Below are 23,268 nucleotides of genomic sequence, written 5' to 3' on the forward strand. Positions count from 1 at the left end.
GGGTAATTAACGATGGAACGTTAATTACCCTACACCTCGGGTCGGTTGGTCACGGCCGAGGTGGTCCCCTGGGCCGGTTGGAGGTTACGGCCGGGGGATAGGAATGATGGTTTGGCTCTCGGATGGACCTATCAGGTGTCATTTTGTGGAGAATATGTATATATGTACAGGTTCAGGTGTTAATGGGGTGGCATGTTGAGCCACAAGTTTGGTACATATATACTGTTGAATAAAGCTGTGGCCATTCGGCAATAAAGTTGGAGTCTGTGTCGTTACTAATATGTTTAAATTAACGGGAAGTTTGTCACTGGAGACCCGTTTATCCCTTATAGATACGTCATAACCATGATTTTTAATCACAGCTTTCATACATCTTGGCATACCTTTCACCAGTCTTGCACATTGCTTTTGGGTCACCTTATGCCACTCCTGGCCAGTAGAATGAGGTGTAGTCAGGTTGGAATTCAACTGACACTGGAATGGAATGGCTGTCAGATATGTAGAGAAGCTGATTTTTATAAAACTGTGCAGTGGTCTCTTACTTTTTGCCAGAGATAGATATATATCTAATATATAAAGCTGAGTGTATGTATGTCCTCTAAAGGAATCCGCACCGTTGCATTTACAATCACGAAATTTTGCACAGACGCCTCATGTGACCCAGGGAACATCATAGACTATGAGACAGACGGGTAAAGAGACAGACGGGCAAAGAGACAGACCTGGAAAGAGGCAGATGGGCAAAGAGGCAGACGGGCAAAGAGACAGCCAAAGAGACAGACGGGCAAAGAGACAGACCTGGAAAGAGGCAGACGGGCAAAGAGGCAGACGGGCAAAGAGGCAGACGGGCAAAGAGACAGACGGGCAAAGAGACAGACGGGCAAAGAGACAGATGGGCAAAGACAGCCGGGCAAAGAGACAGCCGGGCAAAGAGACAGCCGGGCGAAGAGACAGTCGGGCAAAGAGACAGCCCTGGAAAGAGACAGCCGTGGAAAGAGACAGCCCTGGAATGAGACAGTGCTGAAAAGAGGCAGCCGGGCAAAAAGACAGCCGGGCAAAAAGACAGCCGGGCAAAAAGACAGCCGGGCAAAGAGACAGATGGGCAAACAGACAGATGGGCAAAGAGACAGAGGGGCAATGAGACAGCCCTGGAAAGAGACAGCCCTGGAAAGAGACAGCCCTGGAAAGAGACAGCCGGGCAGAGAGACAGACGGGCAGAGAGACAGACGGGCAGAGAGACAGACGGGCAGAGAGACAGACGGGGAGAGAGACAGATGGGGAAAGAGACAGACCCGGAAAGAGACAGACCTCGAAAGAGACAGATGGGGCAAGAGAGACAGACAGACACACATAGAGACAGACACAGAGATAAGGTGGCTTTACACACTGCAACATCGCAAACGACATCGCTGTAACGTCACTGGTTTTGTGACGTTATAGCGACCTCCTCAGCGACATTGCAGTGTGTGAAACACATCAACGACCTGGCCCCTGCTGTGAAGTTGTGATCGCTACAAATCGTTCAGGACCATTCTTAGGTCCTTTGTTTCCCGCTGTGCAGCATGCATCGCTAGAAAGTTTCAGTGTGTAAAGGGGACTTTACAGCGACTTCCCTTTCAAAAAGCTGCTTTACAATGTCCCCAACAACCAGCTAGGTCACTCTGCAGGTCCGGATCGCTGTTGCGTCGTTGGCCAGATCTGCCTGTTTGACAGCTCACCAGCGACTCAACAGAGACTTGGGGAGGTCGCTATAACGTCACAAAACCGGTGACGTTACAGCAATGTCCTTTGCGATGTTGCAGTGTGTAAACCCAGCTTTAGAGAGAGACAGACAGACACAGAGATAGAGACAGATAGACTGATACAAATACAGACAGTGAGATAAAAACAGACAGACAGAGACATAGACACAGACAGACAGAGACATAGACACAGACAGACAGAGACATAGACACAGACAGTCAGGGAAAGAAACAGACAGAGACAGACAGACAGGGACACACGGACCAGACAGAGACTGGGAGAGATACAGAGAGACAGTTACTATCCCGGGCAACGCCCGGGTACTACAGCTAGTATATATATATATATATATATATATATATATTAGAAGGTTGCCCGATCCTAAAGCATCGGGTATTCTAGAATTTATTGTGTAGTTAATGTATAATTTTTGTTATATATATATTAGATGTTGTTGTGTGTAGTTTCCAAGTGTTTGTGTAGGGGCTGTACATGTTCTGGGTGTTGTCTGGGTGTGGCGGGAGGTGAGAGCGGTGTTGTATGTGTGTTGCGTGTGTTGCGTTGTTTGTGGAGCGTTGTGTGTGTGTTGCGCGGTTTGTGTGTGTGGGGTGTGTTTTGGGGGGAGGTATGTTTTGTGCAATGTGTGTGTTGTGCGGTATGTGCGTATATTTATGTATGCCGCGGTGTTTGTGTGTTGAGTGTTGTGTGTGTGCGGCGTTGTCTGTGTGTGGGTGTCTGTGTAGGGCGGTGTTTGTGGTTCCCAGTGTGTGTGTGTGGTGTGTTGTGCAGTGCGCGTGTGTGTGTGTGTTGGGGGGAGGTGTGCACCTCCCATCGTGCTCCATCCCCCATGCTGCGCACCCCCCATCGTGCTCCATCCCCCATGCTGCGCACTCCCCATCGTGCTCCATCCGCTATGCTGCACATTCCCCATCGTGCTCCATCTCCAATGCTGCGCAATCCCAAACATGCTCCATCCGCCATGCTGCGCACCCCCTATCGTGCTCCATCCGCCATGCTGCGCACTCCCAAACGTGCTCCATCCGCCATGCTGCGCACTCCCAAACGTGCTCCATCCGCCATGCTGCGCACTCCCAAACGTGCTCCATCCGCCATGCTGCGCACTCCCAAACGTGCTCCATCCGCTATGCTGCGCACTCCCAAACGTGCTCCATCCGCCATGCTGCGTACTCCCAAACGTGGTCCATCCGCCATGCTGCGCACTCCCAAACGTACTCCATCCGCCATGCTGCACACTCCCAAACGTGGTCCATCCGCCATGCTGCGCACTCCCAAATGTGCTCCGTCCCCCATGCTGCGCACTCCCAAACGTGGTCCATCCGCCATGCTGCACACTCCCAAATGTGCTCCATGCCCCATGCTGCACCAGCATCAGCCTCTCTGCCCGCAGCATCAGCCTCTCTCCTCCCAGCATCAGCCTCTCTCCTCCCAGCATCAGCCTCTCTCCTTCCAGCCTACCCCAGCCTCAGCCTCCCCCAGCCTCTCTTCTCTCAGCCTCCCCCCTCCCAGCCTCCCCCTCCCAGCCTTCCCCAGGATCAGCCTAGCCTACCCCAGCATCAGCCTCCCCCCTCCCCCTCCCAGCCTTCCCCAGGATCAGCCTCTCTCCTCCCAGCATCAGCCTTTTCTGTCCCCAGCATCAGCCTCTCTCCTTCCAGCCTACCCCAGCCTCAGCCTCCCCCAGCCTCTCTTCTCTCATCCTCCCCCCTCCCAGCCTTCCCCAGGATCAGCCTAGCCTACCCCAGCCTCAGCCTCTCTTCTCTCAGCCTCCCCCCTCCCCCTCCCAGCCTTTCCCAGGATCAGCCTCTCTCCTCCCAGCCTCCTCCAGCACGCCGTGCTCCTCTGCCGACACTCACAGATCCGATCGCATACACACACACACACCCGATCGCATACACTCACACACACCCGATCGCATACACACCCGATCGCATACACGCACACACACGATCGCATACACTCACGCACACACACATTGACGATATTGCACATACGCGTTCACAACATCCGGAGATACCACATCCTTCTGGCCATGTGATCCTCCGGCAGGTCCTGGAAGCTCACAGCACAGTATCGGCGCCGAGAAGCAAGCGATATCCCAGGATGTTGTGAGTGTGTGGATGCGATGTGATGTGTGTGTGATGTGTGTGTGAGAGTGAGTGTGATCTGATGTGTGTGTGTGTGTGTGTTGTTATGTGTGTGCGTGTGTGTATGTTCCGCCGCTGCAGGACCTTGATGCGCTGGTAACTATGCTACCATGGTTACCAGCGTATCCCGTCCCCCGCTCGCACGGGAGCCCACACCAGCATACGCCGGCCAGCCCCAGCAATGCGAGGGTATGTGTCGGCTGGGTTTGCGGCGTACGCTGATGTGGGCTCCCGGGGGTACAGTACTCACCTGTGAGTCGTGGCTCCGTGACCGTGTCGGTTCGGGGAATGCGTGGGGGGGCGGGGCCAGAGCTAGCGTGCATTGCGTGAGGGGGGCGGGGCGTGGCGTGGCCGAGGTGCCAATGCCTGCAGGGTGCCGGGGTGAGAGGCCAATCTGTGGGGGGCGGAGCCTGGGCGAGCGGCCGGCCAATCCGTGTGGGGGCGCAGCCTGGGCGAGCGACCAATCCGTGTGGGGGGGCGGGGCCATGGCGAGCCCAGCGGCCAATCAGCTTTGTGTCACCGTAAGGACACAATTTTGGAGCAAGACAGACAGACAGACAGATAGACAGATAGACAGACAGACAGACAGACAGAATAAGGCAATTATATATATAGATATGTATATGTATAGATATGTAGAAAAAATGAAAACCAAAAAGACTACCACACCATATCAAAATGATCAATCCTTGAATGCCCTAGTTGACACCAATGGGTCAATCAGTAGAGATGAATTATGCAAGAGCCATTAGCCGCATATAGATAGTGCAACACCTTGATAGAATTTAAATATCATTTATTGGTGGTATACTTAGAAAGGGCCTGCAGAGACAGTAACAATAATTCCCAAATGACACTTGAAAGATGTATGGATACAATAGTTGAAAGAATGGACAGCGATCATCCAATGTGCTCAATTCGAATTGATGTCTTAAAGCCGAGGTAGATGCCAAGCAAATAAAGAAATAGTTCCCTTCTATACAATCGCATTGCTTATTGGGGCTGTTACTCTATTGTGGACTTGATCCCCTTCGGATGTGGGGGTTGTTTGCTATTAAAATGTTTTTGGATAATAAATATGTAAACTCATTGTCTATATACCGTGTATTCTCTGTATGCACATGTGTTCATGCAGAGCCTTTTTTCTTGTGTTAAGATTAGAACTGGTATAAACACTGATTAATTGGGGTCTTTATTTTTTACTGATTTCGAGCTCCAGTCTAGTTTTGAAAAATGAAAGCTTTTTATACATGGTCAGTGTTTTTACAACTTGCCACTAAAGTGATAACCTATCCCAAATGAAATTAGTAGGTTTTTTTTTTTATTTCGGAAAGATATTTGCATGACATAAAATTTTCTCACTTAGATTTCAATCTCATTTTTCTTTATACTATAATTATTACACATGTAGGTTATAAGAAATTAGCAAAATTCTGAATTAATTTTTTGATGTAAAAAGCCAGAAGGAAACATTGTATGAGCTCCGATCTGTCCAAAATAAACAGCGCAAAATAAAAAAAACAACATGAAACAGGTGGACAAGAATTGATTTTCCACAGATACTTAGCTATCCATTATTTCCATATATTAGCCACAAACCATCATAATATGCTATTAGGTGTATTTTGCAGTAGATTGCAGCGTTTTCTTTACACATTCTCTTAATATGCTAGTTTTTGAGCTATTCATTTTACAATTTGCATTAGATTTTTCCTTTAATGAGAAATGGCAGCCAGTTTCCTCCCCGGTAAGTTGTGGGGGTGTGAACAAGTCGGCTACTGTATGTTTGCTCTTGTCTCAGTGATTGATGTATGAGTCTACTTGCAGCTGCCCTAACTGTGTCTTAACTGAAAATCCAGCATTTCAGCCTTAGTTTTCTTTAGGGTGTTATTCATGGGTCCCCTAATAAATCCATTTATGACTGCCATGAATAGTTTTAGGCATGTCAATTCATTGGCTAAATGAAGGATCTGCTGCAGCAATTATGATGGATCTCATGGTTGTCTTGTGCCATAGTCCTTTAAGTTAAGTGGCAGTCCTTATTCTTCACTTTAATTTGTCTTTTACAATAACATATAGCAGCATGATGTTTTTTTCTAGCAAAATTTGTCTAAATACTAATAAGTCAGCTGCTGTTTGTCTAAGAATCCTGATTCTCATGTATTTTCGCAAGCTAGTTTTTATTGTCCAGTGCGAGGTTCATTTGTGTTAACCTGATTAAACTATTGTTCTGAATATTATAAAGGGGAGCTTCAGTAAAAATTGGTTTGAACATGATAAAATCTTCAGAATTTTATTGTGGACTAGAAGGGATGATGGCTTCTATTTATCCATGAAAGGAGGAGTTCATATCCCAAGTCTGGGACCCAGTATTAAAAGGGTTATCTGGTACTTAATATCGATTGCCTATCCTTAGGATAGACATCAATTTCAGATCAGTAGGGTTGCGACTCCTGACAATCAGCTGTTATCAATTTCTGGAAGTGATCAGTGAACACAACCAAGAAGAGCTAATCAGCGGGGTTTCACAGGAGTACTGTCATGACAGGCAGGGAGATCTTCAACAGACCTCTGCCTGTCATGGCAACCCATCAACGACCTGTGATCGCCAAAGCTTCTCGATACTTTGCAATTTTGAATGCAGACAGCACACAGACGGCACATGGATGTCATCTGTGTCCTATACTTGTTCTTCATGAATCCACAGACTTCTATTCACCCTTTTAATCTATGTAATCTAAAAAAGGAACATGTCTCCATGAGTTTTGCACAGATACACAGTCTATTTAAAAACATGGGCATGTGACTTGCCCCATAGAATATAATGGGTATATGCTGTATCTGCGAAAACCCCCCCCCATAAACACATACATGCAAGACAGGATGACTGAATGAGGCCTAACATAGCCTGGCTCCTGCTGGAACAGAGGGGGTCAATTGATTAAAAAATAGTAAATAATTTAAAGTAAAGGGTGCTTTGCACGAGACGAGCTATCATAGCAATGCATCGTCTGGGTCACAGTTTTCGTGACGCACATCCGGCATCGTTCACGACGTCGTCTCGTGTGACACCTCCGAGCGACGCAGTATCGCTCACAAATCGTGAGTCGTGTACTCGTCGCTCAGTTTCAAAAAATTGTTTAATTAAAATGGTGCCGGTTGTTCATCGTACCCGGGGTAGTACACATCGCTCCATGTGACACCCCGGGAACGATGAACACAGCTTACCTGTGTCCGGCGGCTATGCGGAAGGAAGGAGGTGGGCGGCATGTTTACGTCCCGCTCATCTCCGCCCCTCCGCTTCTCTTGGCCGGCGGCTGTTTGATGTCGCTGTGACGCCGAACGTCCCTCCCCCTTCAGGAAGAGGATGTTCGCCGCCCACAGCGATGTCACTCAGCAGGTAAGTACGTGTGATGGGGGTTTCACGACTTTGTGCGACACGGGCAGTGATTTGCCCGTGACGCACAAACGACGGGGCCGGGTACGATCGATCGTGAAATCGCACAATCGGTCGTCTCGTGTAAAGCAGGCATTACTAGAGTTACATGAAAAAACACTCCAGCGATGTTACTGTTTTGGGCTTGAGATTTTTAGGTTAACTACCCATGATGATATGATGATGACAAAAATCACAGCATTTCCAGTATCTAAAAATTGAATGGGATTTATAAAATGTCCACTGTGCTTCTTTTCATGCACCATTAAGTGCATTTTTTATATCTGCAACATGTCAGTTTCTCAAGACAAAAAATCACAGCTGAAAAAAACTCGATAAAAAACGTACTCAAAACCCAATGAAAGCTGGTTAGAAATACTGCAGAAAATCTGCAACATGAAAACCGCACCAAATACTCAGTGCAGCCTGGGAACATAGCCTTAAGCTTATGATTGTCTGCAGTAGTTAAATAAAGATGTAATTTTATATGAACTGTTGGCTATTAGTACTAGTATTCTTTGTGGGTTTTTATTGCTATTTTCTGGTGTTTGGCTCTAATCATGTACCGTACATTGTTCCTATACGTATGTCATATATCAGAGTGATACTAATACTGAAATGTCTAATCCATGTGTATTGATGCATAAAAGCTTTGTTAACATAAATCCATAAAACCCCCTTTAAGAACTTCTGCTTTAATTTTGCACAAGAGCTTATAGGTTTGTAATAAACATACTGCTGAAATTCAATCCCCAACATAAGTGTATGGATCTGTAAAGACATGGTTCCCAAGGTCCCAGTTTGGAACTAATTTTAGTAGATTAAAAGCTCTCAGCAGTTTTAATGCCATGTTAAATTAAAAAAAATGTCTAAGCCATTAACCCCCTAATAATTAAATTATGACCAGTAAGACTGTTTTTACATGACCATAATGTGACCACATTTTAACACCTTTATTAGGACTGTAAGGCCACAAGCACATGTTGAGTATTTGGTGAGTTTTTTACCTCAGTATTTGTAAGCCAAAACCAGGAGTGGGTAATAAATACAGAAGTGGTGACGTATTTCTATTATACTTTTCCTCTGATTGTCCCACTCCTGGTGTTGGATTACAAATACTGAGGTTAAAAACTCACCAAATACTCAATGTGTGCACATAGCCTCAGATATGGATCTTCTTAAGGCCACTTGCGCACACACTGAGTATTTGGGTAGTTTTCTTTACCCCAGTATTTGTAAGCCAAAATATAACAATCAGAGTATAATAGAAACACGAGCACCTCTTCTGCATTTATTACCCACTCCTGGTCTTGGCTTACAAATACTGAGGTAAAAAACTCACCAAATACTCAATGTGTGCACATGGCCTAGGGGGGGGGTGACAATCGCAGCTCTATGCCCGGGGGTCGGCACTGGCAGGACTTTACTACAATTGAATCATTTGCGGTGCCACGCAGAGGAGCTGTCTGCACTATATCAATGGCTGCTGCCCGCCAATCAGATGCAAGGAAGTGACGTCGCTGTATGATGATGTAGGATGGGTACAAACCTACTGGCCACAATACTACAAGGATCAGCACAATACTACTGGGCACAATACTACAAGGATGGGTACAATACTACAGGGCACAATACTACAAGGATGGGCACAATACTACTGGGCACAATACTACAAGGATGGGCACAATACTACTGGGCACATTACCACAAGGATGGGCACAATACCACAAGAATGGGCACAATACTACTGGGCACAATGCTACAAGGATGAGCACAATACTACAGGGCACACTATTACAAGAATGAGCACAATACTACTGGGCACAATATTACAAGGATGGGCACAATATTACAAGCATGGGCACAGTGCCACAAGGATGAGCACAATACTACTGGGCACAATACTACAGGGCATAAGGATGAGCACAATACTACAGGGCACAATACCACAAGGATGGGCACAATACCACAAGGATTGGCACAATACTACTGGGCACAATACTACAAAGATGGGCACAATACTACTGGGCACAATACTACAAGGATGGGCACAATAGTACTGGGCACAATATTACAAGGATGGGCACAATACCGCAAGGATGAGCACAATACTACTAGGCACAATATTACAAGGATGAGCACAATACTACTGGGCACAATGCTACAGGGCAGAAGGATGGGCACAATACTACAGGGCACAATACCACAAGGATGGGCACAATACTACTGGGCACAATATAACAAGGACGGGGGACATTACTACAGAGCACACAGATGGGGACTTTACTACAATATGTTGGCTAAGATTACTAAATGATGCTGCTAATTTTAAAACAATATTACAAGAAGGTGATAAAATTCAAAATAAAGCATGAATTATTTTTTTTGCGCCGTTTAATAATGCTTTTTTTATATATAAACTTAACCAAACAAAAAAGTGCAGGTTTGTTCTAATAAACAAGCAAAAAATGTTCAAAAAAAGTGATCCAGAGGTGTATAGAAAAAAACATGAATTCATTAAAAATGTCACTTTGTCCTGCAAAGAATGGGCCCCTCTCAATTTTCTTTTTTATGTGTGGCCCATACACCCAGCTGAGTTTGAGACCCCTGCATTAACCGATCTGTGGAATTAAATAACCGCCAAGTATTTAAGAATTAGCAGTCGTCTAGTAGTCTGTTTAGGTAGGTTCTTAAAGATGTGCACTGAATGAGCTGTAATAGATGTGTGCATACTGTAGGTTGCTGTTATTCTCAGCAGCAAAAGACCTATTTACACAGGACACAGTAAAGGTACTGTCACACTAAGCAACATCGCTAGCAACATCGCTGCTGATGCACAACTTGCTAGCGTTGTTGCTTAGTGTGACATCCAGCAACAACCTGGCACCTGCTGTGAGGTCGCTAGTTGTTGCTGAATGTCCTGGGCCATTTTTTAGTTGTTACTCTCCCGCTGTGAAGCACACATCGCTGTGTGTGACAGTGACAGAGCAACAACTAAATGTGCAGGCAGCAGGAGCCGGCTTCTGCGGACGCTGGTAACCACGGTAAACAGCGGGTAACCAAGAAGCCCTTACCTTGGTTACCCGATATTTACCTTCGTTACCAGCCTCCGCCGCTCTCACACTGCCAGTGCTGGCTCCCTGCTCTCTGCACACGTAGCTGGAGTACACATCGGGTAATTAACCCGATGTGTACTATGGCTATGTATGCAGGGAACAGGGAGCCAGCACTGGCAGTGTGAGAGCAGCGGACGCTGGTAACGAAGGTAAATATCGGGTAACCAAGGGAAGGGCTTCTTGGTTACCCGATGTTTACCGTGGTTAACAGCGTCCGCAGAAGTCGGCTCCCTGCTGCCTGCACACGTAGCAGAGTACACATCGGGTAATTAACCCAATGTGTACTGTGGCTAGGTGTGCAGGGAGCCAGCGCTAAGCGGTGTGCGCTGGTAACCAAGGTAAATATCGGGTTGGTTACCCGATATTTACCTTAGTTACCAAGCGCAGCATGCTTCCACGTGTAGCTCGGCTCCAGCGATCCCTGCCAGGTCAGGTTGCTGATGGGATCGCTGGAGCGTCTCTTAGTGTGACATCTCACCAGCGACCTCCTAGCAACTTACCAGCGATCCCTATGAGGTTGTATCGTTGTTGGGATCGCTGGTAAGTTGTTTAGTGTGACTGGGCCTTAATGCTGACAACAATGACATTTTGTTCAGTTTATCAGGTAATTGGCAGCCTCTTTCCATTGCAAGATTATTGTGGAACAATAACAAAAGGATAGCGTGCTGAAGTTTAACATGCAGATCATTAGATGGGGAGCTGTTTCTACACAAATCACTGGGTTTGTCCAACTATTCTGAGTGAATGGGGATTTTTAAAGATTTTAAAAGGGTTTTTCAAATCATATATGGGTACATTTGCAAAGTGTTTTTAAAATAAGAAACTCTGTAATTTACCACTTAATGAAGATCCTCAAGAATGGAGGGATTATTACATTTTATAGTTTGCTGCCACTTCCTTAGGTTAGTGGCCACCTGTGCAGCCTATCAGTACCCTAAGGCTATGTCCGCACTTTGCGTCGAGGTAGTTGCAGTTGAAAACATATCTTCTGCCAGAAATGGTAATTTCCAAAGTTGATTTTGACCATGAAAACGCGATAAATTCACATGCATATTTACCACGTTTTAGTCGCGTTTTTAGCGCTTTTTACATGCTTTTCCATTGCTTAAAGACAGATGCATTTTGATTACAAACACGTTACTAAATAAAGTTTTAACATACAAACACGATGAAAAAAGAAAAAAAAAAATGATAACAAGTATAATCTTATAAATCATATTGAAAATAGTTTTATTGAATATAATTATAGCGGTTTTATACTATTTATGGCTAAAATAACAATAAATTAATATTTTTCATTAATTTAATTGTCGGACTATGTGTGCGTGTAAAGGGACATATCATTCCATTATTTTGATGTCATAAGCGCATGCATTTATGTAGTTCAAAACGCATGTTTTCTGCAGCTAAAAAGCATGTAAAACGCTGGAATTTTGATGTTGCTTGCTTTTTGCTGCTTCTCATTGACTTCAATGTTAGCAAAACACAGCCCAAATGGCAAAAACAATTGACATGCTGCTTCTTTGAACGCAGAGTTTTTGCCCAAAAGTATGCAAATTAAACGCAGCGTTTTGAACAGCAAAGTGCGCACAAGAAAGCCCCATTTCCCATAGACTTTGCTGGAAAATAAAAACGCAAGCATTTTGGCATGAAAACGCTGCAGTTCAAAACGCAGCTGAAACGCAGGTAAAAACGCAAAGTGCGGACATAGCCTTAATGGCCAAAGAGTACAGCAATTGCAAATGGTTTGCTATAATGTTTGCTGACTGCTCTGAAGCTGGCTAGATTGCTGGATGACCCTGAATGGAAAGCTGGAGTAAAGCGGGTTTGCACGTTGCAACATCACTAGCATCGGCTAGCGATGCCGAGCGTGATAGTACCCACCCCCGTCGCACATGTGATATGTGGTGATTGCTGCTGTAGCGAACATTATCGCTACGGCAGCTTCACATGCACATACCTGCTCGGCGACGTCGCTGTGACTGCCGAACTATCCCTCCTTCAAGGGAGAGGTACGTCACCGCGATGTCACTAATTGGCCAGCCAATAGAAGCGGAGGGGCGGAGATGAGCGGGACGTAACATCCCACCCACCTTCTCCCTTCCGCATTGCCGTCGGGACGCAGGTAAGGAGATGTTTGTCGCTCCTGCGGCTTCACACACAGCGATTTGTGCTGCCGCAGGAGCGACAAACAACATTGTACCTGAGGTCGACCGGACATTATGAAAATGACCGACACTACACAGATCACCGATTTTCGACGCTTTTGCGATCATTTATCAGTGCATCTAGGATTTACATGTTGCGATGTCGTTATCGGTGCCGGATGTGCGTCACTAACGACGTGACCCCGACGATATTTCGGAAGCGATGTCGCAACGTGCAAAGTACCCCTTAGGGATGGCAGCTCAATCATGCTGTAGTCCCCACTGCAAATCTTTAGGGGTGCACCACCCCCAGCAAACAGAAAGTTCTGATACAGAGGAGCAGTGCCTTCCTTACGATAGATAATAAGAAAAAACCTTTAAAACCGGCCATGTACATTAGATGGATTTCGGCAAAATGATGCACCTGATCGTTCGACCGACAGCCATCTCTGATGTCTTTTCCATATACAGGAGCATTCGCTTGGCTGAGCCCTCCTGTATTTCTATGAGAAAGCTGCTGACAGACATCTCTGCTTGTACCTTTTCTTCTGGAAAACAAAGCTATTGGCAGTCCAAAATCAGACATTCCCAATTCACATCTTCCTCGACAATTAGCTGGCTGGCGCCACATTAATATAAGAGTAATAAATATCAAAAAACCTTTAAATAACAATCCATAGGGATACAATAAATAAAGGAAATGATGATGAAATTGATATTAAAATTAATATTTTTATTCAATAATTAAAATAAATATTTATTACAAATCCATAGAAATACTAGGCAGGAGAGAGTCCCATAAATTATAGCAGCGGTTTACCAGGCAAAATAAAGTGCTTAATGCAATGACCACTATTATTTAAATAGATATCTATTTATCATATATAACAAGGTGCACAGTGCAAAATTGAATATCAAAGTGATATGGTATACATGAAAGAGATATGGTATAAATATCCTAAATATCAGAAAAATAAAGTGTAAAAATGTGCTGATATGTAAAGGAACTTATACCTTCTGTGTGGTCAATAAATGATCCAAAGCGTGCCGCTATGCCCCGACGCGCGTTTCAGCGATCCTTTCCTCAGGGGGTGCTATTATTATTATTAATATAAGAGTGTCTGCTGAACCTGACAATATTAGCAGGTTCGGCCAAATTAGAGTAGTATGTAAGGGGGATCTAAGGCATATTTTTACTGTCACCTTTGGAACAATACTTTTTGTGCTAAGCTTGCCACATAAGCCTCTGTTATACAAAGAGTTCAGTATATTTCACCAACATACAATGATTGCTATAAATACTTCCTTGGGAGATATTAAGCTTCAAACATTACTTTCATTTTACGTATATTTATCTTTGCAGTATCCTTATAACTCGGAATACCAGACTTCAACAATAGTGAACGAAAATACCAAATCTCTGTTTTTGGGACAGCTAAAAGAAGCAATGTCTGGAGTGTTTGAAGGCTCAGCTGATATTTTCTCCACTGCTCAATCAATGTCTCCGGTGGCATTCTACAATAACCCAAATGGTGACACTGGTAATGTAGGCTAAGAATTTAGAATGTAACTTTTTACTATGCAAATAGATGTTTGACTAATATACTTTATTGCTTTGTGTTTGTTGTTACTGTTGCTTAAAAATGTTTGTGGCATATGGTAAAGCCACCCAAGAAGAGGCTACTTTCTTGTCACATTGTTGACCTCAGTTATTAGAAAGAGTAGCCCCCTGTAGCCCCCAGGCAGGCTGCATAGACAATCAGTTATTACAGTTGCCAGAGCAGGTGTGACTATTAGGGATTAGCGTATCACCTACTGTAATGTACAAAACTCTGCAGCAGAGGAACATTTGACTAATGGCCCTTTAAGTGTCACTTGTGGAGTCATTTAGGTCAAACTGTTAGAGAGTCAGTGTGTGTGGTGGCAAACAGGTGCAGGTGACCTTTTTGACATGAAGACACCATCATCAGGCAGTCGCATCCACTGGAGTCAATAAAGCATTTTGGCATCTTGAGATGGATACATTTTATGAGTAGTTAAATTGACAGATAAATTGTTAAAAAAATATTGCTAAAGAGTCGAGTTAATGAAATAGATACTTTACATATGTTTTAAATTTATCTCTAACTTGTACGTTATGACTTTTACCATGGGTACATTACATTTCTGAGGTTGCTGGACCTTCTTGCCCTGTCAGGTGAGGTTTCCAGGTTTATGTAAATAAAGCTTTATAAATAATTAATAAAGTATTCTGAACTTTTCCAAAATGTCAACTTGTTTGCAGCACTCACTAGAGTTAAGATCTTTGCTGTAAGGGAATTTAAAATAATATACATCTTGGTTGACATCCAGATTTGGAGAACACAGACAACCCAAAATATCTCTTGGCTGAGGATTTTATACAATTTTTTTCTGGCATTGGCAATCATGTATGAGTTAATACATTGACATAGAGTAAATTCATACATTGTTGCAAACTAACAAGATAGGAAGGAGATTTGTGCTGCTGATGTATTTAGCTCAAAAAGGACATTGTAACGGCTACTATATGAGTTTTTGTTTCCATTAATTGCCAATAAGCAATGCTTTAAAGGGAACCTGTCAGGTGCAATATACACCCAGAACCACTAGCAGTGGTTCTGGGTGTATATTGTGGTGTATATTGTGGGTGTATATTGTGGGTGCATATTGTTAATCTGTGCCCAGCAATCCTAGCCTAAGGTAGCATAAATAAAGGGATCTTTAGAAAAAGTATTTCTAAGGATCCTATATGATATGCTAATGAGGCCAGCAACTAATTGCAAGGTCGTTAGTTCCCCTTGATTAGACGGTCCCCTTACCATGTAGCGTGCTAACATGCTAATGAACGTGCAGCGTCAGATGCATGGTCCTGCTCACCTATCTGCTGCCTTTGCCTCCGATGCTGGACTTCGGCTCAGTGCATATGATCCTGGACTTTCGATCATGCGCACTACACAAGTTTGAAGCTGGGACCCGTACACCCAGCATCATAGTGGGCATAACCGAAAATCTGGCATCATGCGCACCGAGCCAAAATCCAGGAGTCGGGTGCGATGGCAGCAGAGAGGTGAGTGTAACCATCCTCCAACACTGTGCATTCATTAGCATGTTAGCACGCTCAAAAGGGTGTGTTTACATGCTAAGGGTGATGATTAGCCCAGGGAAGTAATGCTCTTGCGACTAGTCCCTGCACTTATTAGCATATCATATGGGATCTTTAGAATTTTTTTCTAAAGATCCCTTTATCAATGCTACTATAGGCTGGGACTGCTGAGCAGGGATTAGCAATATGCACCCAGAACTGGTCATTATTCTGGGTGCATATTGCACCTGACAGGTTCCCTTTTAGAAAAAAATATGGAATAATAAAATATATTGAAAAGTTGCAGAATAGTAAGTTTTACTTAAATAAAAATGTTATGTTTTGCTAAAAAGTAAAACAATAACCCATTTGGGCTGAATCTTAATTGCAAATTAAAGAAAGCAAGCAAAATTGAAAACCCAATAAGTCATGTACATAGGATTTAATAGACCAAAATACTCCAGTAATCATTGTTAAGTAGCATCCTCAAACCACACCAAAATAAATGAACAATTAAATTAGATTCGTACCAAGCAGATAAAATATATACCCATACATGTACTACATTACTACAGAATTGCTTCAAGTCATCCTACTGGTATATATTACAGGTATACATAGAAGACAAAAGTGAATATATAGCTGGTCATTACTCACTAAAGCAACAATGCTAAACAAACAAAATGGCAAATTGTCAGAGAAAGTATATATAAGAATATAAAATGTATTGAAAATATGTAATTATCAGAACAGGGACGGACATATCATTTGTGCAATGGCTGCAGAGGGGCCAAAGAGATAAGGGGTCACATTTCCACCTCCAAATCAGCTGCAATTTTGCATTACGATGAGTTATTGGACTGCAAATATATTGTTTTTGAACAGAGGCCTTTTTTTTCTGCTTCTACTAGTGGAACAGGATTTAAAAACATGTGGGTCATACAGTGTAAGAGGCAACACACACCACAATGGGGAGATACGATAGAAAGCAATAGTTGGTGTGTTAATGAGTTCATATAAAAAGTATACTAAACTGTGGCCTAATCATAGAATAGTACTGCATATAAATTGCATATACTAGGCCAGGGTTATAGAAAGGTAAAATATATATCAGTTAATCATGTTAAACCAGGAAATCCAGATTAGATGATTGTAAATCATGTCTATACATACCCACTGTAGCCTCCTCTCTGAAGAAATTATACAAAAAATGATAGTGTACAGATAAAAAAAATGTATACACAACATAATTACCAAATAAAATATTACGATTGTTCTCAGCAAACTTCAAAATGTACAATAAAATGTTTATAGCGCAGTCAGTTCAAGGGAAAAAATGGACCCTTCTCAATAATTTAGAGCAGAGAGACACTAATTAAGAGCAGAGAGGCACTATGGTAGAGTTGGCTTGCTTTGGCCTTTTTTTTGTAAATGAACCCTTTTAACATGATAAAGTGTCCATTGAAAGCTTTTAACATGCTTTGCAAAGATCACAAACATAATATAAATACTATCGTTATTGAAATGACCCTTTATCGATCAACTATTTAGTAGATATTATTAATCTTAACCTTTTACTAAAATTGTCTGAAAAAAACTTTTAAAACTTCAGTACCAGTTGTACATATGATTGTTTAGCTGAAAGTTATGCATGGTAGTGGCTACCAGACATTCTTTGTGCCAATTATGTCCACCACTGGGATAAATTACTAGATAGGATCAAATCTGAATGTCCAATTATTTCTTAGAGGACATTTTTGGGCTGTAGGCCAATATCTTAGCTCTTCCCCTAGAAGTTGTTATTGGGTGCAATTTCTTGTTTCCTCCACCAATTTTGATACGCTTTAGCCCTAGTGTGTATGGCCAATTGTAAAAGGCAAAGAGAAGCCTCTGGAAACCAGTCAGTGTTGTCGATGCTCTTGAGGGAAACTACAAATTCCTTTCCATCCATTTCACATCTTGTATTGTCATAATTCAGCAAACATACATTACTTTTGCAGTCAGACCCATATTCCTGGATGTATGCAAACAATAAAGTTCATTAGTGACTATTTATTCCCCATACAGTAATGTATGGAAACATCAACAAAAAAAACCAACCACACTGCTGTAGTACAAGGCTGATCCCATGAAACCACATGAACACAAATAAACCCATGCAGTCATTTCATGTGGTTTTAACTATTGTTCAAATCTCAGTTGAGGTTAGTTGGGGAAAAATACCAAATTCTCTATGCACTGTGCTGTCAAATGGCCCACAATCCACAATTAATGTGTGAATCAGAATTCATAATATCTCATTCACTATCATTACACATCTAGTGAATTATAGTGGAGAATTGCCTGAAAGGAATATTGCAGTCTACAATAATTATCTGTTTTCTGGTGTCCCCATCAAAATGGTGTTGTTTCCTGGTTCTTTCCCTAGCGGATGGCTGTTAGCAAAAAGAGCTGAATATGTAGGTTGTGCATGCTTCTTGCCATGCTCCAAAGTCTCAGTGCTCATCATCACATCCATTGCAGTCTACAAAAATGATCAGTTATCCATTAGGAGTAGTTACCAAAATAACATTATGCACCAGTTCTTCCCAGCACATGGCCAATGCCAAAAAGGAGTTTAATGTTTAATGACAGGTTCCCTTTAAAGCATTGCTTATTGTCTAACTATTATTATCTACTTAATGGATAAGAATACCTCTTTAAAATGCTCACTACTTAAGGGTATGTGCGCACGTTGCTTTTTACCTGCTTTTTACCTGCTTTTTTGCTGCTTTTTCTTCTGCGCTGTTTAATGCCAAAATGGATGTGTTCTTCTATTCAAGCAAAGTCTATGGGAATTTGGGTTTCTTGTTCACACTATGTTGTTCAAAATGCTGCCTTTTTGTGGCAGAACTTTGGTCAAAAACTCAGCTTTTCAAAGAAGCAACATGTCAATTGTTTTTGCCATTTGGGTTTTGCACTGCAAAGCTGAGTTTTTGACCAAAGTTCTGCCACAAAAAGGCAGCATTTTGAACAACATAGTGTGAACAAGAAACCCAAATTCCCATAGACTTTGCTTGAATAGAAGAACACATCCATTTTGGCATTAAACAGCGCAGAAGAAAAAGCAGCAAAAAAGCAGGTAAAAAGCAGGTAAAAAGCAACGTGCGCACATACCCTAAAGGGTTTTCCAGAACTTTAGTCATAGAGACCTATCACAATGTTCTGACTCTTGGAACCCATGCAGATCAGCAGATTAAGGGGCTAAAGTATATGAGAACCAGTGGCAGAAATAAGAAATCACACCCATTAATTAAAGAAAAATTAAAAATAAATATTTGTGCCATAGATGTGGGGTCAGGGAGTCAAAGTACAATATACTGCACAGTCACCATGCTATACATATTGAAATTGACTTAACATGTGATTGCTTTTTCTGCTGACACCAATGTTCAAGCTTGTCAACATCACATAAATACTGTTTCTATCCTTCGGTTCTCCCAAGGTAATAAAAGAGCTAAGAGAGAAACTATATAGTGCCTGGAAATCATGACCCAAGTGCCATGCTAAGAAAATAATGGGTTGGGGTTATTTAACTAATATCAAGGACCAGGAAAATAGTTTCCCTTTAACCTTAAACAATGAGAAAGACAGTGTTTCTTTACGAGAAGTGTGAATAAAGCTTTATCACTTTTGAGATTGTATGACTATTAAATAAAAATTCTGCTTTACATTTAATTGAGTTTAATGTGTTGTCTTTCAAACCTACAGTGATTAATTATATTTTCTCTATTCTTTGCAGTTGTTGAGACTGTGCAGGATGGCATTGATATTGAGGCTGAACAGCTGTCCTACATGGTGGAGAAGCTCTTACCTTTTACTGACTATACAATCATTGTGTCCGCTTTTACTACAGTTGGGGAAGGACCACCAACGGATATTGTCATAAGGACTAGTGAGCAAGGTACTATTTGGTCACTGAAGGCTAGTAAAAGGACTTAACAGCTAAGCATGAATTAACAGTTCCACGTTTTTATCTTTAGTTCCCAGCTCAGTGAATAATGTGTATTATCAGAACATCAGTTCAACATCAGTCATGGTCTTTTGGGACCCTCCTCTGGAACCCAATGGGATGATAACCCACTATACAGTCTATGCGATGGATTTATACACAAAAGATGCTTTCCATGTGATAACAAGCAACACAAGCATGCTAATAACAGGTTTGACGCTTTTTTTTTTTATTGGTGGAAAGCTCTAATGCCATTGACATGATAACCAACTTCAGTTCTACTCAACAGACTGCAGCAACAGACTGATTTATCCAATGTTTCCTAAGCTTGTCCTGTGTCTGTTAGTTTGTGATTGAAATACTGTCCCCGTGGGGCTTTGGACCAATAGAGTTGTGCACCTAATTGTTTATACTATATAGGATGCTGTCACTGGCAATCACCAGTCAGGCGGTGGTGAGGTGGGGTTTATTTGATAGAGAATGATGCTGTGCTGCCTACTCAACAGCATAGGGGAGAGTGGCTCCTGCTAAAGTCACGGTCAGCGCCCAAATAGAAGTGCTGTAGTAGTGTAATGGAATGCATCTCTCACTACACTAACCTGCACATTTGGCTTAGTTGCTAAAGCTTTACCAACCTATAGCCGGTGCTTCTGCTGCATTTGTCCACAGTGAAGAGCTGTATAGGCATGTACAGTGAGGTGAGATGTGGGTGGTACCAAGCTGGGAGGTGGTGCTCACTGACGTCTGTGCACATAGGTTCTTGCTGCATTCAGCGCCCACATGGAAGCGCTGCACTGGAAGTATATAAGTGTGTTGTAATGAATGGTGAATAGGATGGTATAGGGCTCCTAGGCTGCCCTAACGACTCGGGACCCTGAGCTGTCCGTTATCCCGACGGTAGAATTAAAGGTAGTCAGCGTCAAGCCTACAATGTGGCCCTGTCTCCTGACCAGGCCCTAACCACTATGCCCACCCAAAACCCAGGGGATTGACCCAGATGGAGCCCAACAACCCACCAACACAGAACAACAGACCGGGGTAACAAAAACCATACACCAAAAAACCTGCACCAGGGGATACCAGAAGGTATACGGGTAAGGGTACAAAGAAAAGGAGGTAGGAGAACAACTTACAACAAACAGCAGTAGTGAACAAGACGTCCTCTCTGCTCCCTGGCTAGCTCCTAACGGAATAGACTAACCAGCAACAAGTCCAGGAAGCAGAGGGCTTAAATCCCAGCTGGTGATTGATAAACTGCTGCCAGCTAAACCAGTCTGCTGCTGAAACAGAAAGTGAATTAACCCCATGAGCGCCTAAAGGAAAACACCCCTTTAAAGTGCATCGTCTAGATGGTAAGGTGAGAGCTAGCCCTGAGCCTGTCCCTATACACGTGACAATTGTGGGCACTAGCGGGCACAGGAAGGTCCATGTTTAGCGGATCTTATTCCAAGTGGTCTCTGTGCTAAGTGAAATTCCACAAGTGTCTATGAAAGTAGGCCAGTTGAGCAGCATGTAAACAAACCTCCACTTTGGTTTGCCCTTGGTATTTGTTTTATTTAAAAGAGCTGATGCCTTTGCATCAGAACTACTCTTCCATATTCCAATAAGTATTCTTCATGAGCATGGATTATTAGATGTATATTGAGGGGAAGATTTCTGTCCTTAAGTGGAAGCAGTTTCTAGTAAAATCAATGTTCTGTGCTATCGATGCACTATCTCTTAATTATTTTATACAGTAAATGTATTTTTATTTGCATAAATAAAGTTGTAATACTAATATACTAATACCAACCATTGGAATTACAGATGTAGCAAAGCGTAATCTCTTACCGTAAATCCTCTTTTCTTTAGTCCAGAACAGAAGCATGAATAGTGATGCTCCTGAAAGACGACAAAAAAGCTGATTTTCCATTTGCATGAGAACAATGCAGCATATTTTTCATCCAGGACTACATGCAAAACTACTCTTACCAATCTTAATAAAAAATGACAAAGTCCGCTCTGCTACATAAACATGTTCACATATGTTCTAAATAAGGCACATATGTTTGTAATAAAATCTACCAAAGATTATTAAATTAAAGAATGAATAAAATATTTTAGATAAAATGAATGTCATCACATTTCCCTTTAAGGAGGATTACCTTTATAACATGCAAAATGTACAGCAAAAATCGGATCTTTATAAATGTACCTGAACTATTTAGATGCTGTAGGATTCCTGGGGCTTTTGCATTTATTTTGATCAATGTTGTTTAATGTTTTTGCCTGAAGCATCCTGCATTATAGATTTAAAGTGATTGTTATATGCATGACAGCAGTAGGAGTAAATCAGAGAGCGATTATTCATCACTTTTAATCCCCAAAAAAGGAATTATGTACTGAGTTTTTATCACATCTTGACAAATGTCTTCAAAGAGGTAAACTGGACTACAAGTGTAGATAGACTATGAATGTGAAAAATGTGCGGATAGCCAGGCACTGCTACATTATGATGGTCAGTGGGCTTTTCACCTGTTAATACCACTGGCAATTTCTATAATGTGAGCTCTAATACTACCGAAATGAAAGATCGAGCTGATATGGACTTGGAATGAATGTTCACAGAAAGGGTATTTTTTATACAAATTTCAAACTCAAATTAAGGCTAGGGTCCCACTTTGCGTCTCCACCTGCGTTTTTGGTGCTTTTTAGGTCCGTTTTGAGAAGCACCTTTTTCATGTTAAAAGGCATGTGTTTTGATTTCCCAGCAAAGTCTATGGAAAATGGGGATTTTAAGACCCCACTTTTGCGTTTTTAAACGCTGCGTTTAATTTGCATATTTTGAGGCAAAAACAATGCGTTCAAAGAAGCAGCGTGTCAGTTGTTTTTGCTATTTTGGGTGCTTTTGCTAACATTGAAGTCTATGAGAAATGGCAAAAACCAAGATTCTAGCAAATTCCTGCGTTTTACCTGCTTTTCCAGTGCAGAAAACATGCGTTTTGGACTTCAAAAACGCATGCTTTTTGGACATCAAAATAATGATTTCATATGTCCCTTTACACACACACATAGTCCGACAATTAAAAATAAGAATTTTAATAAATTATTGCTATTTTTCCATTAAATATCATATTACCGCTATAATTTCATTAAATTAATCTATTTTCAATATTTTTCACAAAAATATAGATTTGTTTCTTTTTTTCCAATTTTTTCATTGAGTTTGACTCTTTAAACTTTATTTAGCAGTGTCATGATGTTCAAAATGCATCTATCAAAACGCAGGTGGAAAAGCAGGTAAAAAGCGCTGAAAACACATCTAAAACGTGGTAAATACGCATGCGTTTTCAGCGCTAAATTTCTTAAAAAGGCAACTTTGGTCAAATCAATTAAGCTCAAAACGTGCGTTTAGAACTGCAAGTAGATGAACGCAAAGTGGGGCCCTAGCCTTAATGTGTTTTCAATGCCGTTTATATGGCCACAGATTTTTCTACTGCAGATTTGAAAAACTCTTCAAAATTCTACACGGAAGCTCCAGTAGCCTCATTCAATAGGAACAGAGATTAATATGTGGAATAAAATATCATA

At 42.2% G+C, this 23,268-nt stretch overlaps 1 protein-coding gene across 1 annotated transcript in view; it reads left to right on the forward strand.

Moving 5' to 3' along the window:
• Positions 1 to 23,268, forward strand: part of PTPRQ (protein tyrosine phosphatase receptor type Q) — an 855,789-nt gene that overhangs the window by 441,545 nt on the left and 390,976 nt on the right. The window contains exons 27-29 of the mRNA XM_075342420.1: positions 13,968 to 14,145; positions 19,489 to 19,650; positions 19,730 to 19,909. Of these exons, the coding sequence (XP_075198535.1) occupies positions 13,968 to 14,145; positions 19,489 to 19,650; positions 19,730 to 19,909 (520 nt within the window). The remainder of the gene's footprint in view (positions 1 to 13,967; positions 14,146 to 19,488; positions 19,651 to 19,729; positions 19,910 to 23,268) is intronic.

Source organism: Anomaloglossus baeobatrachus, chromosome 4 (genome assembly GCF_048569485.1).
Source record: "Anomaloglossus baeobatrachus isolate aAnoBae1 chromosome 4, aAnoBae1.hap1, whole genome shotgun sequence".
In the NCBI taxonomy this organism is placed as follows: Eukaryota; Metazoa; Chordata; class Amphibia; order Anura; family Aromobatidae; genus Anomaloglossus; species Anomaloglossus baeobatrachus.